General features: G+C 41.8%; 2 protein-coding genes and 1 long non-coding RNA gene across 14 annotated transcripts in view; all 3 read left to right on the top strand.

Moving 5' to 3' along the window:
• The window catches only part of fsd1l (fibronectin type III and SPRY domain containing 1-like), a 14,218-nt gene extending 10,139 nt beyond the window's left edge, over positions 1–4,079 (top strand). For 2 of the 4 annotated variants that reach the window (XM_047372982.1, XM_047372985.1), the window contains exons 9-13: positions 221–350; positions 2,284–2,372; positions 2,558–2,812; positions 3,095–3,183; positions 3,566–4,079. In XM_047372982.1, the coding sequence (XP_047228938.1) occupies positions 221–350; positions 2,284–2,372; positions 2,558–2,812; positions 3,095–3,183; positions 3,566–3,661 (659 nt within the window). In that variant the 3' untranslated portion in view covers positions 3,662–4,079. Of the gene's footprint in view, positions 1–220; positions 351–2,283; positions 2,373–2,557; positions 2,813–2,915; positions 2,977–3,094; positions 3,184–3,565 lie in introns of all 4 variants that reach the window. The other 2 variants (XR_007039350.1, XM_047372983.1) reach the window with 2 other exon arrangements.
• Positions 4,080–4,820: 741 nt separating this feature from the next.
• LOC124872286 lies at positions 4,821–8,980 on the top strand. 8 transcript variants are annotated; one of them, XR_007039244.1, is made up of 7 exons: positions 4,849–4,876; positions 5,397–5,423; positions 6,712–6,788; positions 6,953–7,390; positions 7,650–8,223; positions 8,659–8,725; positions 8,803–8,980. It is a non-coding gene; the product is annotated as an uncharacterized LOC124872286 (long non-coding RNA). The 8 variants fall into 8 exon arrangements; XR_007039241.1 differs by having other exon boundaries at positions 6,953–7,813; positions 7,918–8,223; XR_007039245.1 differs by lacking the exon at positions 6,953–7,390 and having other exon boundaries at positions 4,846–4,876.
• Positions 8,981–14,870: 5,890 nt separating this feature from the next.
• atp6v1g1 (ATPase H+ transporting V1 subunit G1) lies at positions 14,871–18,716 on the top strand. 2 transcript variants are annotated; one of them, XM_047371754.1, is made up of 4 exons: positions 14,871–15,063; positions 18,010–18,110; positions 18,193–18,402; positions 18,506–18,716. In XM_047371754.1, exons 1-3 carry the CDS (start codon positions 14,982–14,984, stop codon positions 18,364–18,366), a joined length of 357 nt encoding a protein of 118 aa, XP_047227710.1. In that variant the 5' UTR covers positions 14,871–14,981; the 3' UTR covers positions 18,367–18,402; positions 18,506–18,716. The 2 variants fall into 2 exon arrangements, with proteins under 2 accessions (XP_047227710.1, XP_047227709.1); XM_047371753.1 differs by having other exon boundaries at positions 18,193–18,716.
• Positions 18,717–18,947: the final 231 nt, after the last annotated feature.

The following is an 18,947-nucleotide window of genomic DNA, read 5'->3' as shown; positions in this document are numbered from 1 at the left end:
GGATGGATGGATGGATGGACGGATGGATGGATGGACGAATGGATGGATGGATGGACGGATGATGGATGGATGGATGATGGATGGATGATGGATGGATGGATGGATGGATGAGTGAAGCTGTCTCAGAATAAAGATAGGTGAAAAGAAAGGGAGCTCACTCTGTAAAACACGTGTATCATCACCTTTTGAAACCTCCTTCTTCTTCTGTGTTTATTGACAGCGTTTAACTTTGGGTTTGACGCAGCTACAGCTCACGCTGAGCTTAAGATTCAGGGTGACATGGTCACATGGGAACCCCAGGGGGTGAAAGGTCACGACGCACGGCTCAGGTGCAAAGAGAATAAAAACAGGTGAAGAACTGTGACACTGATAATGTCGAACACACCCACATCACTAGACTCACTCAGGTAAACCACAACATCAGGACGGCCCACAGGTGAGGCTAATGACAGCATTTGGAGCACCTTTAGTTGAGGTTAGCGATGACATCAGGACTGACCAAATTTAAAGTTAGTAACATCATTAAAACCACCCAGGTGAGGTTAGTAGTCGACAAGAGCTCTCTCTGACTGAATTTAGTAACTGACAGGCGTGGTCCTGATCCTCAATGAGATACTGAGGAGATGGGTCAACCAGCTCCTCAACATCCAGAACCTTTAGCATCAAAGAGCCAATCCCATCCACTCCTGGAGTTTTGCAAGCACCTCAGCTTTTATTGCTCTTAGACTCCGTTTTCTACATGGACATGGTGACTGGGTTGAGGAGATTCTCATCCTGAAATGATCCTGATTGTCTTCACTGGGTCTTCAGAAGGTTTTAAAGAACCTTCCAGATACTATCAGAAGTCTTACTCCTTGGTCTCTCAGAGCATCACCCATAGCCAGGATTTTCTTCTGAAATCAAAGATCTCCAATCTGACAATGAGAGGATCATGCTGTGAGTTCTGGTCTTCTTTGAGCTTAAATAAGGTTGTCCTTATGGACATACCTGGGACAGAAGTCCAGGGCAGATAGACCACTAGGATTCAGGTCCTAGTGGTCCTAGTGAGGTAAAGCTGGAGTCTGAATTGATGCTGGAATTTTAGGCACAATCAGAAGCTTCCCTTCTGCGTCTCTAAGCCATAAAGAGGGCATCCTTGTGACTTCACAAATCAACTCCAAAACCTCTGGCAAGCCTTTCTAAGTGTCTCCACACCAGACTTACACCCCTCACTGGGCAACTCCGAAAGAAGAAGAGAGTCCTGCCCTTCTACGGGAGCTGGGTTCCAGAGTAAAGCTGTGTGTGGAGATGAGTCCAGCTAAATTTGGTTGGTATTGGTTAAGCTCACGTTCCAGCTCCTTTTGCAGTAGTGAAGTGACCTTCCATGATATGGGATAGCGGCATGACCAGACCCTACCCAAACCTGTATCATGGCTCATGCTGATTCTGACCTCGATGTTTCTCTGAGCAGGTGGTCCACATGGAGGGACTTTTGTTACTTTTCCAGCCCAGCCAAGTGTCCGGGGAGATCCCCGACCCCAGTGTCGGTGCCATGGCCTCTGGGCAAAGTGACCTTGATTTTTGGTTGCTACTACATTGAGATCCTCATACACTCCACAGCACAGTGTGCGGCCCAAACAGCCCCTAGAATCAGTGGGAACTCAGTCCCACCAGCAGGTTGAGATGTAGATTCTGCAGGGAATTTTTATCCAGATTTTGTTTGTATTTTTTATTTTATAAATTTTCAGTCTGTCTTAAAATTGGTTTACAGCTTTGTGCTGAAGGTGACCTTCCTCTGCTGATCACTTGTAGCTGGTCATAATGTTGTGGCTCACTCTGAGACTGCAGTAACTGTCTGTGTGTCCTCTAACCTTTTTGTCCCTCTTCAGTCTCCGTACCGCCTCCTCTTCAGTCCCTCCAGGTAGACACCGTTATCACCCACTTGTTGCCTAGCAACTACCAATCACTTTCTTCATCCACCATCTCCTTCATGCAGCCAATCACATCACAGCTGACATCAATGCCGTGACATTTTAAAGACCCTTTCAGACTTGTTCATATAAATGGTTTTGTGAGGTTAAAGGTCATGAAGTCGGCCATGGCCATTTTACATTAAAGTTAATTTCTCACCACTCAAACGTGTTTTTATGTTTTTATATGAATTGATGAACTGTTGTTTTTTTCCTTGTCATCTTCCTGCTGCATCATCGCTTTGGCTCGACCTCATTGGCTGTTTCACCACGTTGTTTATTCTCTCCGTCATCAAACTGGTTGTAAACATTTGTTTCATTTTGTTTTGGTTAGCAGCAGGAGTGCCACTCCGTCACCCAATAAGACAGCAGGAAATCGAGCTGGACGCGAACGATTTGCCGGGGAGTCGTACACAGTTCTGGGTACAACAACATTTTAGTTTGAACTAGAGAGAATCACTGTTGTTTTGACCCTAGATGTCAGAATCATTTCCTGGGCTTTTAATTTGAAGGTCAACACACTTAACTTTTATTTTGGTTGACTCCTGTCTGTTAAATAAACTTGTTTATTTTTGTCTCTGTGTATCTGCATCATTTCTGTCTCCTAGGCGATCAGGAGATTAATGGAGGCTGTCATTACTGGGAGATCCGCCTCCTAGCTGACTGGAAGTCACACAGTGTGGGTGTGGCCTACCGTGGCAGTTTAGGACGATTTGACCAGTTAGGGAAGAGCACCAGTTCATGGTGTCTCTACGCCAGCCAATGGCTGCAGAGCTCTCTTGCGGCCAAACACAACAACCGAGCGAAGGCGTTGGATTGGCCGCTGCCACAGCGAATCGGAATCTACTGCGACTACGACAACGGTTTGATAAATCTGTTCTTATTTAGTTAATATTCTGATTAGATTAAGGAATTTAAACTGATAGGTCGGTCCGTAATGAACCTGCATTGTCTCCACGGTAACAGATAACTGATGACATGACTTGATCCACCTTCAGGATAAAATCAGCCGATTCAGAAACAGTGGGTCAGTGTCATCAAGATCAAAGCTGATGATGTCATCACTCCTGCTCCCCCTCCTTGTCCCTCCTAATCCTCTCCCTTACCTCTTCCTCCATCGCCTCCTCCTCCTCTTTCTGTTTCAGGAGAACTAATGTTTGTCGACGTTGATCAGTTTCGTCTCCTGCATGTCTTCAAGACCAAGTTCAGCCAGCCACTCGTCCCTGCCTTCACTGTGTGTACTACACCAATACTGTAGCACTACCACACTAATACTGCAGCAGTACCACACTAATACTACAGTAGTATTGCAATAATACTAAAGCAGTAATAAACTATACTACAGCAGTCCCACACTAATACTGCAGCAGTACCACACTAATACTATAGGAATACCACACTAATACTACAGCAGTATTACACTAATACTACACTAATAGTACACCAGTACCACAATAATACTATAGCAGTATTACACTAATACTACACTAATAGTACACCAGTACCACAATAATACTATAGCAGTATTACACTACTCTAAAACATTGTGGTACTGCTGTATTACACTGCACAGTGTGTACAGGTTGCAGTACTAACTGCAGTAATCTGTGTTTCAGGTGTGGTGCGGGGGGATCTCCGTGGCAACAGGCCTGCAGGTGCCAAGCTTCATGGGAAACTTTGTGTCGACCAATCGCAGCCTGTCAGCAGATTAATGAGCAGCTTCACTCTGATGAATATTAAATATTTATTGATTTTCTAGTAATTATAGAACATCTTTATAGAAACGTCTTCTAGATCAATTTAAACTCTGGGCAGATGTTATGGATTAGCTGAGTCTGGTGCTTTTATTGTGAAGGACTTTGTTTAGGTTGCAGGAGGGTGTGTTCCCTGACCTTTCATAATAAAAGCATTAAAGATGTTTTCTTTTCCCTGCTTATTTATTTAACACTGATGGTGTTATTGATTTCTAGTTCAAATATAATTTTAGATTTATAAATGGGACCAAGATTTTAGTCCTGCTGATATAATTATAAACGGTGTATTATAAAGATGTAAATGTGTTTATTGTCTTGTTTGAAAGTACTGATGAAGTCACTTCCTGCTGTGAATAAACTTCCTGTTAAAGCTGAACCAGGTGTTGTTTGAGGAAAGAGGTTTAAAACAGATTCTCATTGGTCAGACCCACAAACAGGAAGTACTCTCCTGCCCTGCTCTAAAAGACATGATTGATTAATATTTTCTGCAATTAATGAGCTAAAGGTAGGTTAGTGCATGGTAACAGATTGACCTAGTTGAGGACAGATAATCTCCCGAGTAACCAAATTATTCACACCCCTGCCAGATTTAGGTTTTCGCTGTTTCTTCTTTCTGAAAGTTACATTAATGTTCTGGAGCGGTCCAATCAGAGTCCTGACCCGACTAAGCTCAGGAGGTAAAGATGAAAGATTTAGGTGATGGTGAGATGGCCTTCCAACCTCAAAGACCTGGAGCTTATTACCAGAGGAGACATGAACCGGCAGGATTTCCATTGCTCAGAAAGACCACGGACCATTTATTTAAATCCGTCTATTGACTTGTGTGGAAGATGTGAAGAAAACTGTAATACCCCTCCCCTCCAATAGATGGCAGTACTCCTTTGGTTCCTTTAAAAGACTGGTAGCTAATACATATTTTTTTTGTTGCTCTGGATCCTACGGTGGCCGGGGGGTGCAAAACACTTTTACATGTACCGAAACAAATTTACATTTCAGAAAATCAACCGGAAAGGGAATGTACCAACGCCGAGGACAAAATGTGTCCTTATTTTGCCCGATTTGAAGGATGGGTCGTGAGTATCCTTCGCGGCTCATCATTTCCCATCATTCATTGCGGGTCGAAGCGGATTGGTCAAGCAGGGGAAGCCATGGCGGACCATAGCAACAAAAGCTGTGAGTAAATTGTGGAAAATTACACTTTCTGTGACACAAATTAAGTTCTACAATGTTTTTAGTGCGGGAATATAACTATGTAGACGTGAAATATCTGCTTGATTTATCAAGACATCGCTTAATTTCAAATGTGCTCCAACGTGTTCGGAGTTTTCCGTTCCCGGCGTAGTAACCGGCTCGCCTCGCCAGTCCTACCGGCGGTGAGGTGAGCTAGCCCGGTAGAGATCTGACCGGACTATCGGCACTAAGCTCCCGCTGGCAGTCATCACAGTGAACGTTAAACACAAGTGATTTCTAACAGTTTATGTTATTATTTTAATTGTTACTGAAAATCTATTTAATATTTCAGGTGATATTAAGGTTAACCAGAATAAATGGACAGTTTTATGTAATCCAACTGTATCGCTGGAGAGTGTGATTGAGAATAAATAAGCTTTACAATATGAATTTGTAATGAAGAAATGTGCTATATGTAAAAGTTTATTTATAATTCAGTTAGCATTATAATTTCTGATTCCAGGTACAATCCAGAGACAATCATGTTCAGGTAATAAAGATGTTTAATTTAACTAGCCAATAAACAAAGAGATAGCAACTTTATGGCTAATGTATGTTGACATATTTTCTTTTCATTTTCTTATCCATCATTCTATTCTCTTTATTTTATTGATTTATTTTTTTATTACCTCTGTTGTTTGATTTTATCATTTGATTTGTTTTTCTGTGTCTGTATCTGTGTTTTATTTTCTTTGTAATTGTATGTACAGCTCTTTGAGTGTCTCGTTGCTGAAAAGCCTATATAAATAAAACTTACCTTACCTTAGGGCTCTGTCACGTCTATGCAAATTAGCTGTATCTGGCCACGCCCCCAACCAACACAAATTAATCCGAAACTTATAAGACACAACAATAAGTACTTACATTTCTGTCATCTGCAGATTTGCCACCAACAGCAGGGTCTGAATATTTTTTAGGTCTTTCTGTAAATCTTGATGTGTTCTGATGTGAGTTCTCGAAGCAGTCTGTGGTGAAGTGATTCACTCAAGCCAGTACTGTCTACGGCAAGGTGATTGGAACATTGCCCTCAGAAATAAAATGAAGCCACGAATCTATTATCCGACAGAATGTGCATGGACCCATGTGGGTCTTTGCAGCCAACAACAGGGCAGCCATTGTAAAGCGCCTGTAAGGTAAAACCAGCAGGCGAGACATGATCTTCTACTGGAAATCATGTGGGTGGAGCTCCACTTCAGTTGCTAGTGATGGGCGGGACTCAGGTAACGTTGCTAGCTGTGTAGTTGTGACATCACAATCACACAGCTTTTTAAACCGTGCGAAAAAATAAAACATTCATTTATAGCCAAAAATGCTGAATGTTGGGTTTTTTTTGCGTTAAAATCCGGATGTTGTGCTGGTTCTGTTTCCCGGTGATGCGATATGATTCATGCATATTGACTCCGGCCGTGCTCTGGTGCTCTGCCATCTGATGACAGCTGACTTTCTTCTCCTGACTCTACTGCGTCTCTCTGATGGTGACTGAAATATATCTAAAGAAATATAAGAAAGGAAAATCGCGCAGTCTTCCACTCCTACAGGGTCACAATGATGCGTTTTGGTACCGAAACATGGTCCTATCTGATTTTACGTGAATGGGTACTCAGTAGGAGTGACAAAATTCAGTTGGTACCTGTAAAAGTACCGAATTCGGTACCCATCCCTAATCCAAACAGACAGGAACTAATGTTTTATGATGTCTCACTACTGTTCTGTCAGACGTTCCTCCTTACCTGATCCGATGTGCTCCAGTGTTTGAATCAGTCTCTGCTCCTTCACAGGAAACGGAGGAACGTTTTCTCCCTGTTTGGTCTCTGAGATGCTGAGAGTGAAGAACCAGGCTGGCGACGGCCCACAGGTGAGAAAACTAGATCTTCTATAGTTCCATCCAGCTCCTTCACCCTTGAATCAGCTCCACCTCTTCCTTCTGTCTCGTCTATTCTTCATGATGAGAGTTGAAACCAATAATTCTTGATAAATATTAATTAATTAATAATCTTAATCGTAACACTTCTTTTGTAGCTTTGTGTGTCCTTGAACCATCTGGGCCACCGTATAAATAGATCCAATCTGAGCATCTTCTGAGAATAAAGACGAGGACAACCAGCTGAGACCTGCCTCCATGATGAACACCTGCTGATCACCTTATCAGACTGCTGATTGGTTTAAAGATCAGTAATAGGGTTTTATTATGTTACCTGAGATGATGAATTTACTAATATACAGAGTTAATGTGTATTTAATCTGTTTCAGGATCAATGTGTTTACCTTTCTGATCAGAGACCAGCTCTTCTCTTCTCTGATTTGTGGGACCTCATCAGAGAGACGTCTGTACTGGGCCTACTCAGTGGACGTATTTTAAAATATATAATCTGAAAAAATATGGCAGAAAGACACAGGAAAGAAGTTCACCTGGAGAGAGGAAGCTTTCATCAGGCTTTCAGAAGAAAACTTTCACAAGTTGGTAAAAATGTTCCTTCTTCCTTCAGATGATGATAGCAACCAGCTGCTCACACTGACTGCTGGTTTAGGCACTAATCCGATCTCTTATTGATCAATAAAACCATGAAACATGAAGATCTAAGCAGGTGTTTCCCATTATGCACTGCAGTAGCTGAAACACAAGATGTTACTGCGAGTCCAGAAGACTCAGTTTAGATCTGACTCAGCTTCAGGTTACCTGTCCTGAGACCATGTGGCTTACACCTTTGTTTTTCAGGCAGAGAATCACCAAACTACACTTTAAGGATGAGACCTTTGAGCTCCAAGTCTGTTGCAGAAATGTGAGCTCCAATTGGCTGACTGGCAATGGTGATGAGGGTGATGAAGAAGATGAACAGACGGTGTGTTTTAGGGCTCAGAGACATTGTTCTTCTTCCAGAGGTATGATCGATGTAACTGCAAACATCTGTGGAGATGTTGTGTTGAACATCACACCTTCTTCAGGTAACCTAGGTGACACACAACAATTATATCACATGACACAGGAGAAGAAAACTCCAACACAGTGAAGTCAAATCAGCCCCTTAAGTCGATACAGGTCCAGGTAGATGGTCCACATGGAAGTTAGGATCAACTATGAGTACTAAAAGAACTGGGCAGGAAACACACACATACAGTAGGACAACATCAGTAGCTGATTACAGGTGGGAAACACCATAGACAGTAAGTCAAGTTACCTGCACCCAGTAACATAAAGCAGATGTAAAGAACCAGAAGAAGAGAAGAAACATCTGTTGTGTTTGCAGGATGTCGGACCAGAATGCACCGACCCGGCGGCTGAAACACGTCAGGTAAACAGTTTGTTACTGTCAGCTTTTTCTGACCACACAGGTCATTGTGCTCATCTCTGTCCTGCAGTTTCACTCGTTCTTCATCTCTGACTCTTCCTCGGCTGAAAGGCACCCTGAGCCGAGCTCTTAACGAGAAGACAACAGTGCAGTACATAAGACATCCCTTCATTGTTTTTTACAAGCAAAACTTTCCTTTTAGCATTTGTGAAAATAAGCAAATTAACCTTAAAATAAAAGAAGTTCTTTGACAAATACAGTTTGTGCCATGATTTATATTTATCTCGATTTATTTATATTATCTTGATTTTTATGTCAGGATCATTTATTATTAATTCAGATGTTTGTGACAACAGCATATTTTCCAACTGTGTTTGTTTGACAGATGAATTGTATTTGTAATAAATTCTCTGGCTCCACCCCTTTGTTTTCTTTCAGCCAATCACAAAGCAAGTGAAAGCAGCAACCCAGTCATCAAACAGATGGCGCCCCCTGCTGTTCAGAGGTCAGAGAGCGATGGAACCATGTTATGACGTCTTATGATGAGGTTGTGTTATGATTTAACTGGTTTCCCCCCAACAGGTCAGAGGGCAGAGCTAAAGTAGACCACACAAAGCCCAGTGCACCATGGGAAAACAGCCACGCTGTAATGAAAGCAGTTTATTATTAAGATCATGCACACACAGTGATTATAGCACCTGTAATTGTATCGTTTCCTGTTTAAAAAATGCCTCAAAATAAAATCAAGATCTGCACATTATGTAATCCCATAATTATGTTATTATGTAATCTGACTACAAATCAAAAAATCTGACTGAAATGTATATAATTTGATTAATTATAGTCACAAGCACTCCTGTTATAAAAAGGATTCTGAGCTGTAAAGTTTGATGAGCAAACATAATATGATTTCTGGGTGTTTAATATTAACACTGTTTTTGTAAATCTGATTTTCAACTGTAATCCAATCCTATTAGATGTAATCTGATTACAGGGTATCTAAAGGCTTCAGCAAGTCACATTTCAGACTTTTTAAGACCTTTTTAATGCCACTTTGAATGAAATTTAAGACCTGAAAAAGACTAAATATAGGGATGGTTTGGTGGATCCTGCTGTATTACAATCAAGCATAGCATGTGTGTCACACAATGAGACACATTTACGTTTAGTTTTTATCCGTTTATTGAACATAAAGTGATAAAGGTGTTGTGCTACACAATGTGGTCAGAGAACATCAAATAAAACATCTTTTATCTCCTCATTGAAGCTGTTAGACTGGTGCTGGACCACTGTGTTTAAAATCCACAAAATCTCCAACTTCAGAGTTTGTGTGGCACCAAATGCTGCTCTTAGATCAGTGCTAGTAGTAGCAGCGCTGGCCGGTTTCTGAGGAGCTTTAGCCACGCCAGGAGGGCAAAACTGAAATCTCTGGGGTCTCTTTTGCCCCTTTTCCTCAGGCCCCATTTGGCCCTACTCAACTCAACTCGGCTCGCTTTGTGAGCGTTTCCATTAGTATTTTTTCTGTACCGGAACCTAGTTTTTGGTCCCAGGTCTGACCGGGTCTGAGTCGAAACTACATGTGATGTAAACAGACTGCTGTTCACTGATTGGCTGTGGGACCAGGAGAAATGAGAAGGTTTTCCAAGAGGTCCTGCAGAGAGAAGGTAATAAACTCAAGAATGACTAGATTAATATAAAGGACCACAATGGCCAGAGCGGGTCAAACCCAAATATAATTTATTTACTAATCATAAACCAGCCTGAAGGCTGAAAGATAAAGGACACATCAGCTTTCTGAATTACTCGCAGGTAGGGGGCGCTGTAGTTAACAGCTGATCACACATAAAATCAGACACACAAACATTTCCCCCAAAACACTCAGAACAAACCACCATAAAACAGCGGGTTTGGTTCTGATATTTATTGACGGTCCTTCAGAGAACCAGCGTCTACAGGAGGAGGGAGCAGACAGAGAGCAGCTGCCCGTAATCAGACTGCCTTCATCGGGTCAAACTGGAGGAAGACCTGCTGAATCCATGGAGCACGAAGATCCAACCTAAAACTAACTTCACCACGGTCAGAAGTCCGTGGTTCTGGTCTTTAAGGTCCTGGTCCTCATAAGTTTCATAAGATTATAGAGAGTTATGGTAAAACAAATATTGTTGGGAAGTAAAGATAAATCAGCAGGGATCGATCATTTGGTTGGAAAATTGCAGCAAATAAAATTTTGGTTTCAATTTGTGCTGAACTTGAGTTTGGAAAAATTTGACTTTCCAATGGCGTGAAAAACTGTTAACATAAAACCACTGCCTAAAAATATAAATGCACCTTTCTCAGGTCCCAACAGTCGTCTTTTACCTGCACTAAGCAAGATCATGGAGAGAGTTGTTTATGAACAAACACAAGAATATTTTCAGAAAACTGTTTAATTACAATAATTGATTTGCACATAGATCAGGTTCAAATGTGTGATGATTGACTCAGATAATAAAACAGTAGATGCTGTGCTATTAGACTTCTCTGCTGCTTTTGATAGGATTGACCGTGTGCTTTGACTAGACAAATGTTACAGCTTCAGTTTGCCTACAGATGTCTGGTTGGAGAGCTTTCTGTCAACAGGAAGCAGGATGTGTTTTATGATGGCAGCTTTTCAGACATTAGATCTCTTTCTCGTGGAGTTTAATTGTTACAAAAGATTTCCCTTTATGCTTGAAGAATGCAACAGTTGTGATGTATGCAGATGATTCCACAGTGTGTGCATCAGACTTTAATTATGAAAAATTCACATAAAATCCCTCCCCCACCCATGATTTATAAAAGTGTTCATAAGCTCTGTCCAACACCTCCTCCAGACCCAGAGGAGGCAGTTGAGGTACCAATGGTCGCAGTTTGCGAAAATGGCCAACAGCTGCCAAACGCTCCCACGTTTTATTTGGCTGGGCAACCACAGCACAATCATTTTTAACTAAATAAAAAGTTCTGCTTATACCTCCTCAAAAATGAATTCTGCTGGGTCCAGATGGCTGGTTTCTTCTGACAACACCTCGTTATCTACCCTATGTTTTTGCCCTGGTCCAGTCCTGATTCTTTCAGTGTCTTTTGCCTGGATTTTCATGTGCAGGCTTCCAAAAGAAATGGGTGCGGAGGTGAACAAAATGCGTGTCCAATCAGGCCGCCACACTGTTTATGTTGTTTTTCACTTGCCTCCGTTCCTGTACCTGGTCCATTGTAAGCTATTAAACCTATTTATGACAATGTCTGCGTGTGGCTCAAACTTTTGTTTGACAGAAAAGTCCCGCAAAAAACGTCTATGAGAATATACAAGATATAAATAGTCCAGCCAAGACAACATTTAAGACCTGTGATTAATGTATTTAAGGCCAACTTAGATTTTTTTCCCTGAATTTAAGACATTTTAAGGACTTAATTTTAGGTGCATGAATTTTGGATTTTTAAGGCTTTTAACGGATGTGCAAACAACCTGGATTACTCCACTGGACCTGGCAGAATATTATCGAGTGTCCCTCTTTGTACCTACGGACGGAGTAGCGAGACCCTTAATGAACTTTACCAGACCATCAGTGAACAACAGACATTACACCCAGACATATTCCTCACCACTGCTGAGGACTTCAGCCACACAGAGCTAAAGGTTTTCTACCAAAATTTCACCACCATGTGGACTTTCCAACCAGAGGAGAAAACACTGTAACGTGGCTCTACTCATGTTGGCCTTAACACTGATCTATGACAGTAAATAAAAGAAGCACCATCATGTAGTGCTAATATGTACTACAACAGTAATATACATAGTGACTGTTACATAGACCCCACGGTAAGAAAAAGGCTAAGATTGGGGCTCACACAGGGTCAAGACATAATCAAATAAAAATACCTTTATCACAAGCAATACAAAAACTGGAAGAACAGTGGAAACCATTTTAGACTTTTTCTTTAAACAATCTGAAATATGAATGTCAAATAATCACAAGAATAAACAGGTTATGTAGAATGAATAACAGAGCAGATGCTTGTAGTGATTGTTGCCTTAAAAACATGTTTTTATATAATAATTAAGGATGTAGGATGACTTTTAGATTTATGTGTTTTATTATTAAAAGGTTCATGAAATAGTTTAAACTAGTTTGAAGAATTAGTTTTACATACAGAATCATTGGTGATTTATTAGATTGAAAGTTTCCCTGGTACCATTAAACTAGCTGACAGTTCAAGTTATGTCAAAAGTAAGGAATATATTTTTGATAAAGAATCAGAATTATGATTTCATACTTGACAGGAATTATTTATTAGATTAAATTTGTAGGGTTTATGCATCTGAATTACATTAGATGTCCATTAATCTAAAACTCATCTTCATACAAGACAAATCAGGATGATGTGTGACTAATTTCTAAGTGAGACATTGATGAACTGAATAATTAAAGTTTGTATTTTGTTGTTAATGGAACTGAATTACAGTTAAAAACATCTGGATTTTCTTTATGTTGCTTTCATTAAATTCATAGAGACACATAGTTATGTCAGAATTCATTTCTTTGGTTCTATGTAATGTGATCTTGGTTACTAGAACATTTTTGTTCAAACTTTTTGCTGGATTGTCTCATGGGTTGGACCCTGCGCCAGAAGAGGGGAATGTCAGAATAAAGTAACATGGGGTTATTATCTTGTAATCAGAAGAAAGGAGTTGTAATGGAAATCCTTGTATTAAGTGCTCTAAGGAGTTCCAAAGTGTTTGACCTTTAGGTTACCTCTCTTTCTTCAGAACATCTGTGTTAGAGGAGGAAGCTGTAAAACCAGTATCAGACGTTTAATGGTTAAAACCCATTCCTTTAGGGTGATGTTTCAGGAAGAGCAGATAGGGTCTAGGTCCATAAAACACAGACTCTTTGAAGTTGAGATAAAACTGTCATGTTCTGGTATAAATACTGTGTGTAAATGTTGTTCAGGGCTCTGTTTCACTGACTAACCTCAGTGTCAGGGTCTTCAAATGCTGAATGACTTTGAATAAAACTTATAAAGACAAAGTCCAGATTTTCTCTTGTTATGAGTCAACTTCTCTCCACTTTGATAAGAAAATTCCACAACAAAAGCCTTCAGGAAGCAGGAGGTTGAGAAGCCAGAGTTGTCTGGTCCAGATGATGGTGGGTCAGATAACTCTGTACTTTCTCAGAACCATCTTGAGTTTCTGCTCCCCTGTTCCATTAGCTCTCAGTAAACTGGGCTCATAATTTTATAAAATGTAACACATACATGTTATATTGTTGATATAATTCTTTTTTATTTTTAGTGACTTTTTAATATTGGTTGAACTGCTGTTGTTCTCATGACTTCCACTGGGTTCTGATCCAACTAAAAGCTGCTGACTGGGGAACCACCTTATGAGTGGACTCGCTGCACAGGTGGTGTCCGGGTCATGATAAGAGGTCAAGGTGGAGTTCACCCAGTGCCTTGGAAGTGACTGGAACACCTGGAACCAGTGCTTTGGAAGGTGGAGGGAATACTTTAGGCTAGATGGTGTTTGTAGGTATCAGAACAACTGGCTCAGGGGCGTTTTTTACACAGGCAGATAACGGGGCTCTTTGAGAGAAAGTCCAGAACTGATTTGTGGTCCCAGTCCACTCCTGGTTCTGACAAAGATCTGTCTGTACAAATGAAGTTTTACAGCATGACATCATAACACGCACAACTCCTAAAGCAGTTCTGTAGTTTGTTGACATAATCACAAAAATGTTTGTTTCTATAAATCAATGAAGTTCACAAAACTCCAGAACTTCTATTTCAATGATGGTGCCGGACCTTTTTTTTTTATCAAGAAAAAGTCTACACAGGTTTGATTGCTGATTGGTTCTTATTCTGATTCAGTCAGGAACGGTCCAGCAGAAATAGCGGTTTTCTTCTAACGTGTCCAACATGTTGCTTTGTGCCTTATAATCAAAATCAGCTTTATTGCCAAGTTCGTTCAGACAAACAAGGAATTTGACTCTGGTCCACTTTGCTCTCAAAAATAAAGAATATCTTTTTTAATCTAGGGCTGCACGGTGGTGCAGTTGGTAGCACTGTTGCCTTGCATCAAGAAGGTCCTGGGTTTGATTCCCAGCCAGGGGTCTTTCTGCATGGAGTTTGCATGTTCTCCCCGTGCATGCGTGGGTTCTCACTGGGTACTCTGGCTTCCTCCCACAGTCCAAAGACATGCCTGTTGGGTTAAGTGGTCAGTCTAAAATTGCCCTTAGGTGTATGAATGAGTGTTTTCCTGGTTGTATGTTGCCCTGTGATGGACTGGTGACCTGTCCAGGGTGAACCCCACCTCTCGCCCATAGACTGCTGGAGATAAGCACCAGCTCCCCCACGACCCACTATGGAATAAACGGTAGAAAATGACTGACTGACTTTTTAAATGTATAATTGACCTTACAATAGAAGATAATGTGAGATCAGTCCAAGTATACATAGTGTTGTTCTGTTGTAAATAATATTTGTATCTCAGTGAATCCAAGCTCCTCCTCAGGGTTCGGCTCGGCTCTGACTTTTTGTCAATTACACTTTGGGTTTTTATGAAAACATGGCCGGAAAAAACAGTTGAAATGAAGAACCATGACTGGATCACGTGACCGGATCACGTGACCCCCCCCCCTCGTATTGTGACGCAGAGTCAGCTGACCACAGAGGAAGCCTCGATCCTTCTTACGACCTTCAGGATCTCGGTCTTTTTCTGCGGTTCTGTCCCCGGTTCTGTTCCGAGCATGGCGAGTCAGTCTCAGGGCATCCAGCAGCTGCTGCAGGCCGAGAAGAGAGCGGCGGAGAAGGTGACTGAGGCCCGGAAACGTGAGTATGAAAGGCGGCCTTCGGGACGGCTGCCAACCCGCTATAAGCCTGCTGGCCGTGTCTGGGTCAGAGCTGAACCCAGGTCCGAGGATCATGATGCTCAGACAGGGGGCTCAGTCGCTCTGGCAGAACCTGGTAGAACCGATCAGTGGCATTATTCAGAACTCTGTAATAAACTCAGCTGATTGAGAAATAATCGCTAGCTACGCGGTGGGTACAGAACCTTTTACCGAACCGGAGCCTGTTCCAGCATCGACAGAGTCCTCTCGCCCCATCGGCTCAGTCCACAATCTTCTGACTGGTTCTGAGAGGTTCTCGGGGGTGTTCTGACCGTCCTTCTGTCCGCTCTCTCGGATCCAGAACAGAACCACCCGCGCTTTGATACTGAAACATAAGCCGAACTACTGAGTCTAGGAACGGAACCAAAACCGGACCGAATTCGGTTCGTCAGAAAGGTACTGACAGGGCGCTAAATCTTCCTTTACCAACGTCTGTTTCCTGTCGGTGTTCGCGATGATATCACGTGATATCCTCGGCTAAGTTCGGCTGAGAAGGGCGCAAACAGGGCTCGGTTCTGGCCCAGAAGAGTTTCTGAATTAAGAGCTAGACTTTAGCTTTATGTTTTTAGCAAAGCTTTATTTTTAGTAGTTTATTATGAAAGCATAAATGATATAAAATGTGGGAAATTTTCCCGGGAAATGAATGACTTTGACTCCATTTAAAGGTTCAATTTTCTTCTGAAATTAGATTCATAGAATTAGCAAATTACCAGTTAGACTCCACAGGTACCACAATCAGGTTCTACTGTGCAAACAGAATTTCACGGTTCATTCCGAACCTCTATGGATCAATGTTCCGAACAAATTTACGAAGAATGGTTGGACAAAAAGATTTGGTCTTTTTAAAGGCCAACCTGTCAGAATGTGAATTATGTATTAAATCTCCGGCCCGAAGCAATATTATAGATTTATCAAAGTCATGCCTGAAGGAGTGGTTCTTTAAACAGTCCGTATGGCAGTCTTGGATGGTTCTGCTAACAGAATCATTTCAGGATTCATAAGTTCTGCTGAGTTGTTCTGTCACTCCTCCTGTCTGCTTGAAGTGTTTGTGTGTAAACTGATTCATTTTAGTTGTGCTGCTATGTGTCATTTTAGTATTCTGAGATTATATGATACTTTTATATTTTTAATAATTGTTTTATATTTTGTGATCTTTTTATTTGTGTAAATTTGGACCTAAGCTTGATTGATTGATAGAGAGCTTACATTATTCCAAGGACAAGAATAAGAACTAAAACTGCAAGCAGCATTGAAGGCCCTCGCAGCTCAGCACAACTCGGCCTGTGCAGAGAGCCTGGCATCGCCTCCTACACGCCACCGACGATGATACTCCTTCACTGCAACACGTCGCCACTAGGTGGCACTGTGAGGAACATGTCATATGATCTTTGGTCATTCAGAGGTTTGATCTGGCGAGAATGATTCAAAATTTGGAGTAAATCAGACCTTCCAGATGGAAGGTGCACTCACTTGTTTATTAGTGGGTGGGGCTGAAATTATGTCATAAACTGTGGCAACATGTTCAGCATTGATCGCTGATGATGTATGAGGGAGATATAGCCCTTGAAATGTCCTAGGGGGTGCTGTTGATCCAAATTCCAATGTAATCCAATAGAGGTGTTTGGGGGCTGACAAAGATCAACTATATTTATTTTGGAGTGAATTGGTCCATGCATGTGTAATTTAGAGCCAAACGTATGGCCGTGACGTGACGTCAGAATTCGCCACGCCACCACAGCCACACCCTCCAGCTAAACCAGTCAGTACTGGTGTCTGTCTAAGACCATCATGTTATCTGTTATTTGGGACAGTTTCACGTTGATTAGGTGAAGAACATCAAACATTGACTCTGTAAAGGAAAACGTGATACTTCCTGTTCTCAGGGGGCGGGGCTTCGATGATGTCAGCATCTGATGAGTGAATATTGTTCAGGGCCAGAGGTCAATCAATCTCAGAAGGTTTCAGAACTCGTGAGTTTTCTTGTAGGAGGTAAAAGTCATATTTGGAGGTGTGGCCACGCCCACACGCTTTCATGTATCAAAAAACTTTTGATAACTTTTAATCCCCCATCCCTTATCTGCATATTGACCAAATATGAAGCCGATAGCTCAAAATCCCTTGGAGGAGCTCGTTAAAGTTCGAGGTGCGTAAAAGTGAACAACGGCCAAAATGGCCGACTTCCTGTGCATTTTAGGGCATACCCCCAAGAGACTTTTTTTCTTGGTTTGAGGAGTTCTAGTATTGTGCCACATTTCAGATCTCTACGACTTACGGTTCAGTCTATCTCACGTTTGGGGGCGTGGCTAAGATGTTTGGCCACGCCCACTGACGACGACATTAAATAACAACAATTTCACTTGGGGGACAATTTTGGGTAAAATCGTGTGCATCTAGGGGCTTGGCAAAGTCCCCATATTGCCCTGCAAAGAGGCAACGGAAAAAAGAATAAGAAATCCTACAGTTACAATAGACCCTTGCAGGCCTACCTGCTCGGGCCTAATTAAACCTGAATACCTGCGATATCCAGTACCACAGAAGGAAATTCACTTACACAATAATAAATGATATGAATGTCTTACATTGAGATTGAATTTTGATAAGAATTTTTGTTTATTCTGTAATTGTGATCTTAAAACTGTCTCCAGTCTTAATCAGAACGATCTTCCTGTTGCCTTTAAATCTGTTATCTGACTAAATCAGATCATTGGTCACTAGATGTAAACGTTCACCTTCATACTGAATTTCAGTGACACTGTAAATTCTTAGAACACACACCCATGGCCCAGCAGGCTGAATTGGACCCTAGTCTCGTACTGGTGGGCTCGTTCAGGTCCATGAAGAAGCTGGATCAGTAAGAATGTCCCTGTGTGTCATGTGATATGTGCAGGTAAGAACCGGCGTCTAAAGCAGGCCAAGGAGGAGGCTCAAGCTGAGATTGAACAGTACCGAATGCAGAGGGAGAAGGAGTTCAAGACCAAGGAAGCTGCTGTGAGTTCCTCTGATGCTCCTTATGTTCCTCCAATGATGATCCTCTGAAGCTCCTTATTGGTTTGTTTTTCACCCCTCCCAGGCTCTCGGTTCCCACGGTAACAGCGCCGTAGAGGTTGACCGCGACACAGCTGAGAGGATGGCTCGTATCCAGGATAGTTACCGTGGTAACAGGGAGACAGTGCTAAATGAGCTACTGCGGCGCATCTGCGACATCCAGCCGGAGTTACACGCTAACTACCGCGTGGCAGGCTGAAAGGGGGCGGAGCAACTTTCTGCTGCTGAGGGGCAGGTCATAGAGTCGGTCCATATCTGTTGGTGTTGTTTCTTGTGCTGATGTTTACAAAGTATTTATATTTCAAAATAAATCGATTTGTTTCTTTTAACTCTTTCAGAATTTAACCGAATAAGTCTTCTGAGAAATCCAGCCAATCATGCTTTGGCCTCCCAACTCTTCTGTGATCCGGACACCTGATTGGCTGGAAAAAATTGTCTTATTGTGAAACTCTTGTAATTCTACAATGTTTTCTTGTTTGTGACCATGTGACTTCCTGTTGGTTGTAAAAGTGATGATGAAACATTAAAGTGAATGCTGATTGGTTGAAACCGTGTCCATTTCATGAGGTTTTCCAGAGACCCGTTAGTGACCCCTTCACCTGATTCAGGTGTGTTGAACCAAGAAAATGTCACTGCAACTTACTCTGTGGCCCAACCCTGCTCACTAGCAGGATTTATTGAACTAATCCTGGATTTTAAACCCTGGGTCTACTTTCTAGCTGAGACCTGGAACAAGGAAAGTGTCAGAAATGATATGTTCTGGAGGAGGCTGAAGATGTT

This window comes from Girardinichthys multiradiatus, chromosome 8 (assembly GCF_021462225.1).
Source record: "Girardinichthys multiradiatus isolate DD_20200921_A chromosome 8, DD_fGirMul_XY1, whole genome shotgun sequence".
Classification (NCBI taxonomy): Eukaryota; Metazoa; Chordata; class Actinopteri; order Cyprinodontiformes; family Goodeidae; genus Girardinichthys; species Girardinichthys multiradiatus.
This window is presented reverse-complemented; position numbering and strand designations above follow the sequence as displayed.

Bases quoted from the DNA above. Each gene is read 5' to 3' on its own strand.
- atp6v1g1 (XM_047371754.1), top strand. From the start codon at position 14,982: ATGGCGAGTCAGTCTCAGGGCATCCAGCAGCTGCTGCAGGCCGAGAAG. The intron at 15,064-18,009 runs GTGAGTATGAAA...TGATATGTGCAG, and splicing joins GGTGACTGAGGCCCGGAAAC to GTAAGAACCGGCGTCTAAAG. The intron at 18,111-18,192 runs GTGAGTTCCTCT...CACCCCTCCCAG, and splicing joins TCAAGACCAAGGAAGCTGCT to GCTCTCGGTTCCCACGGTAA.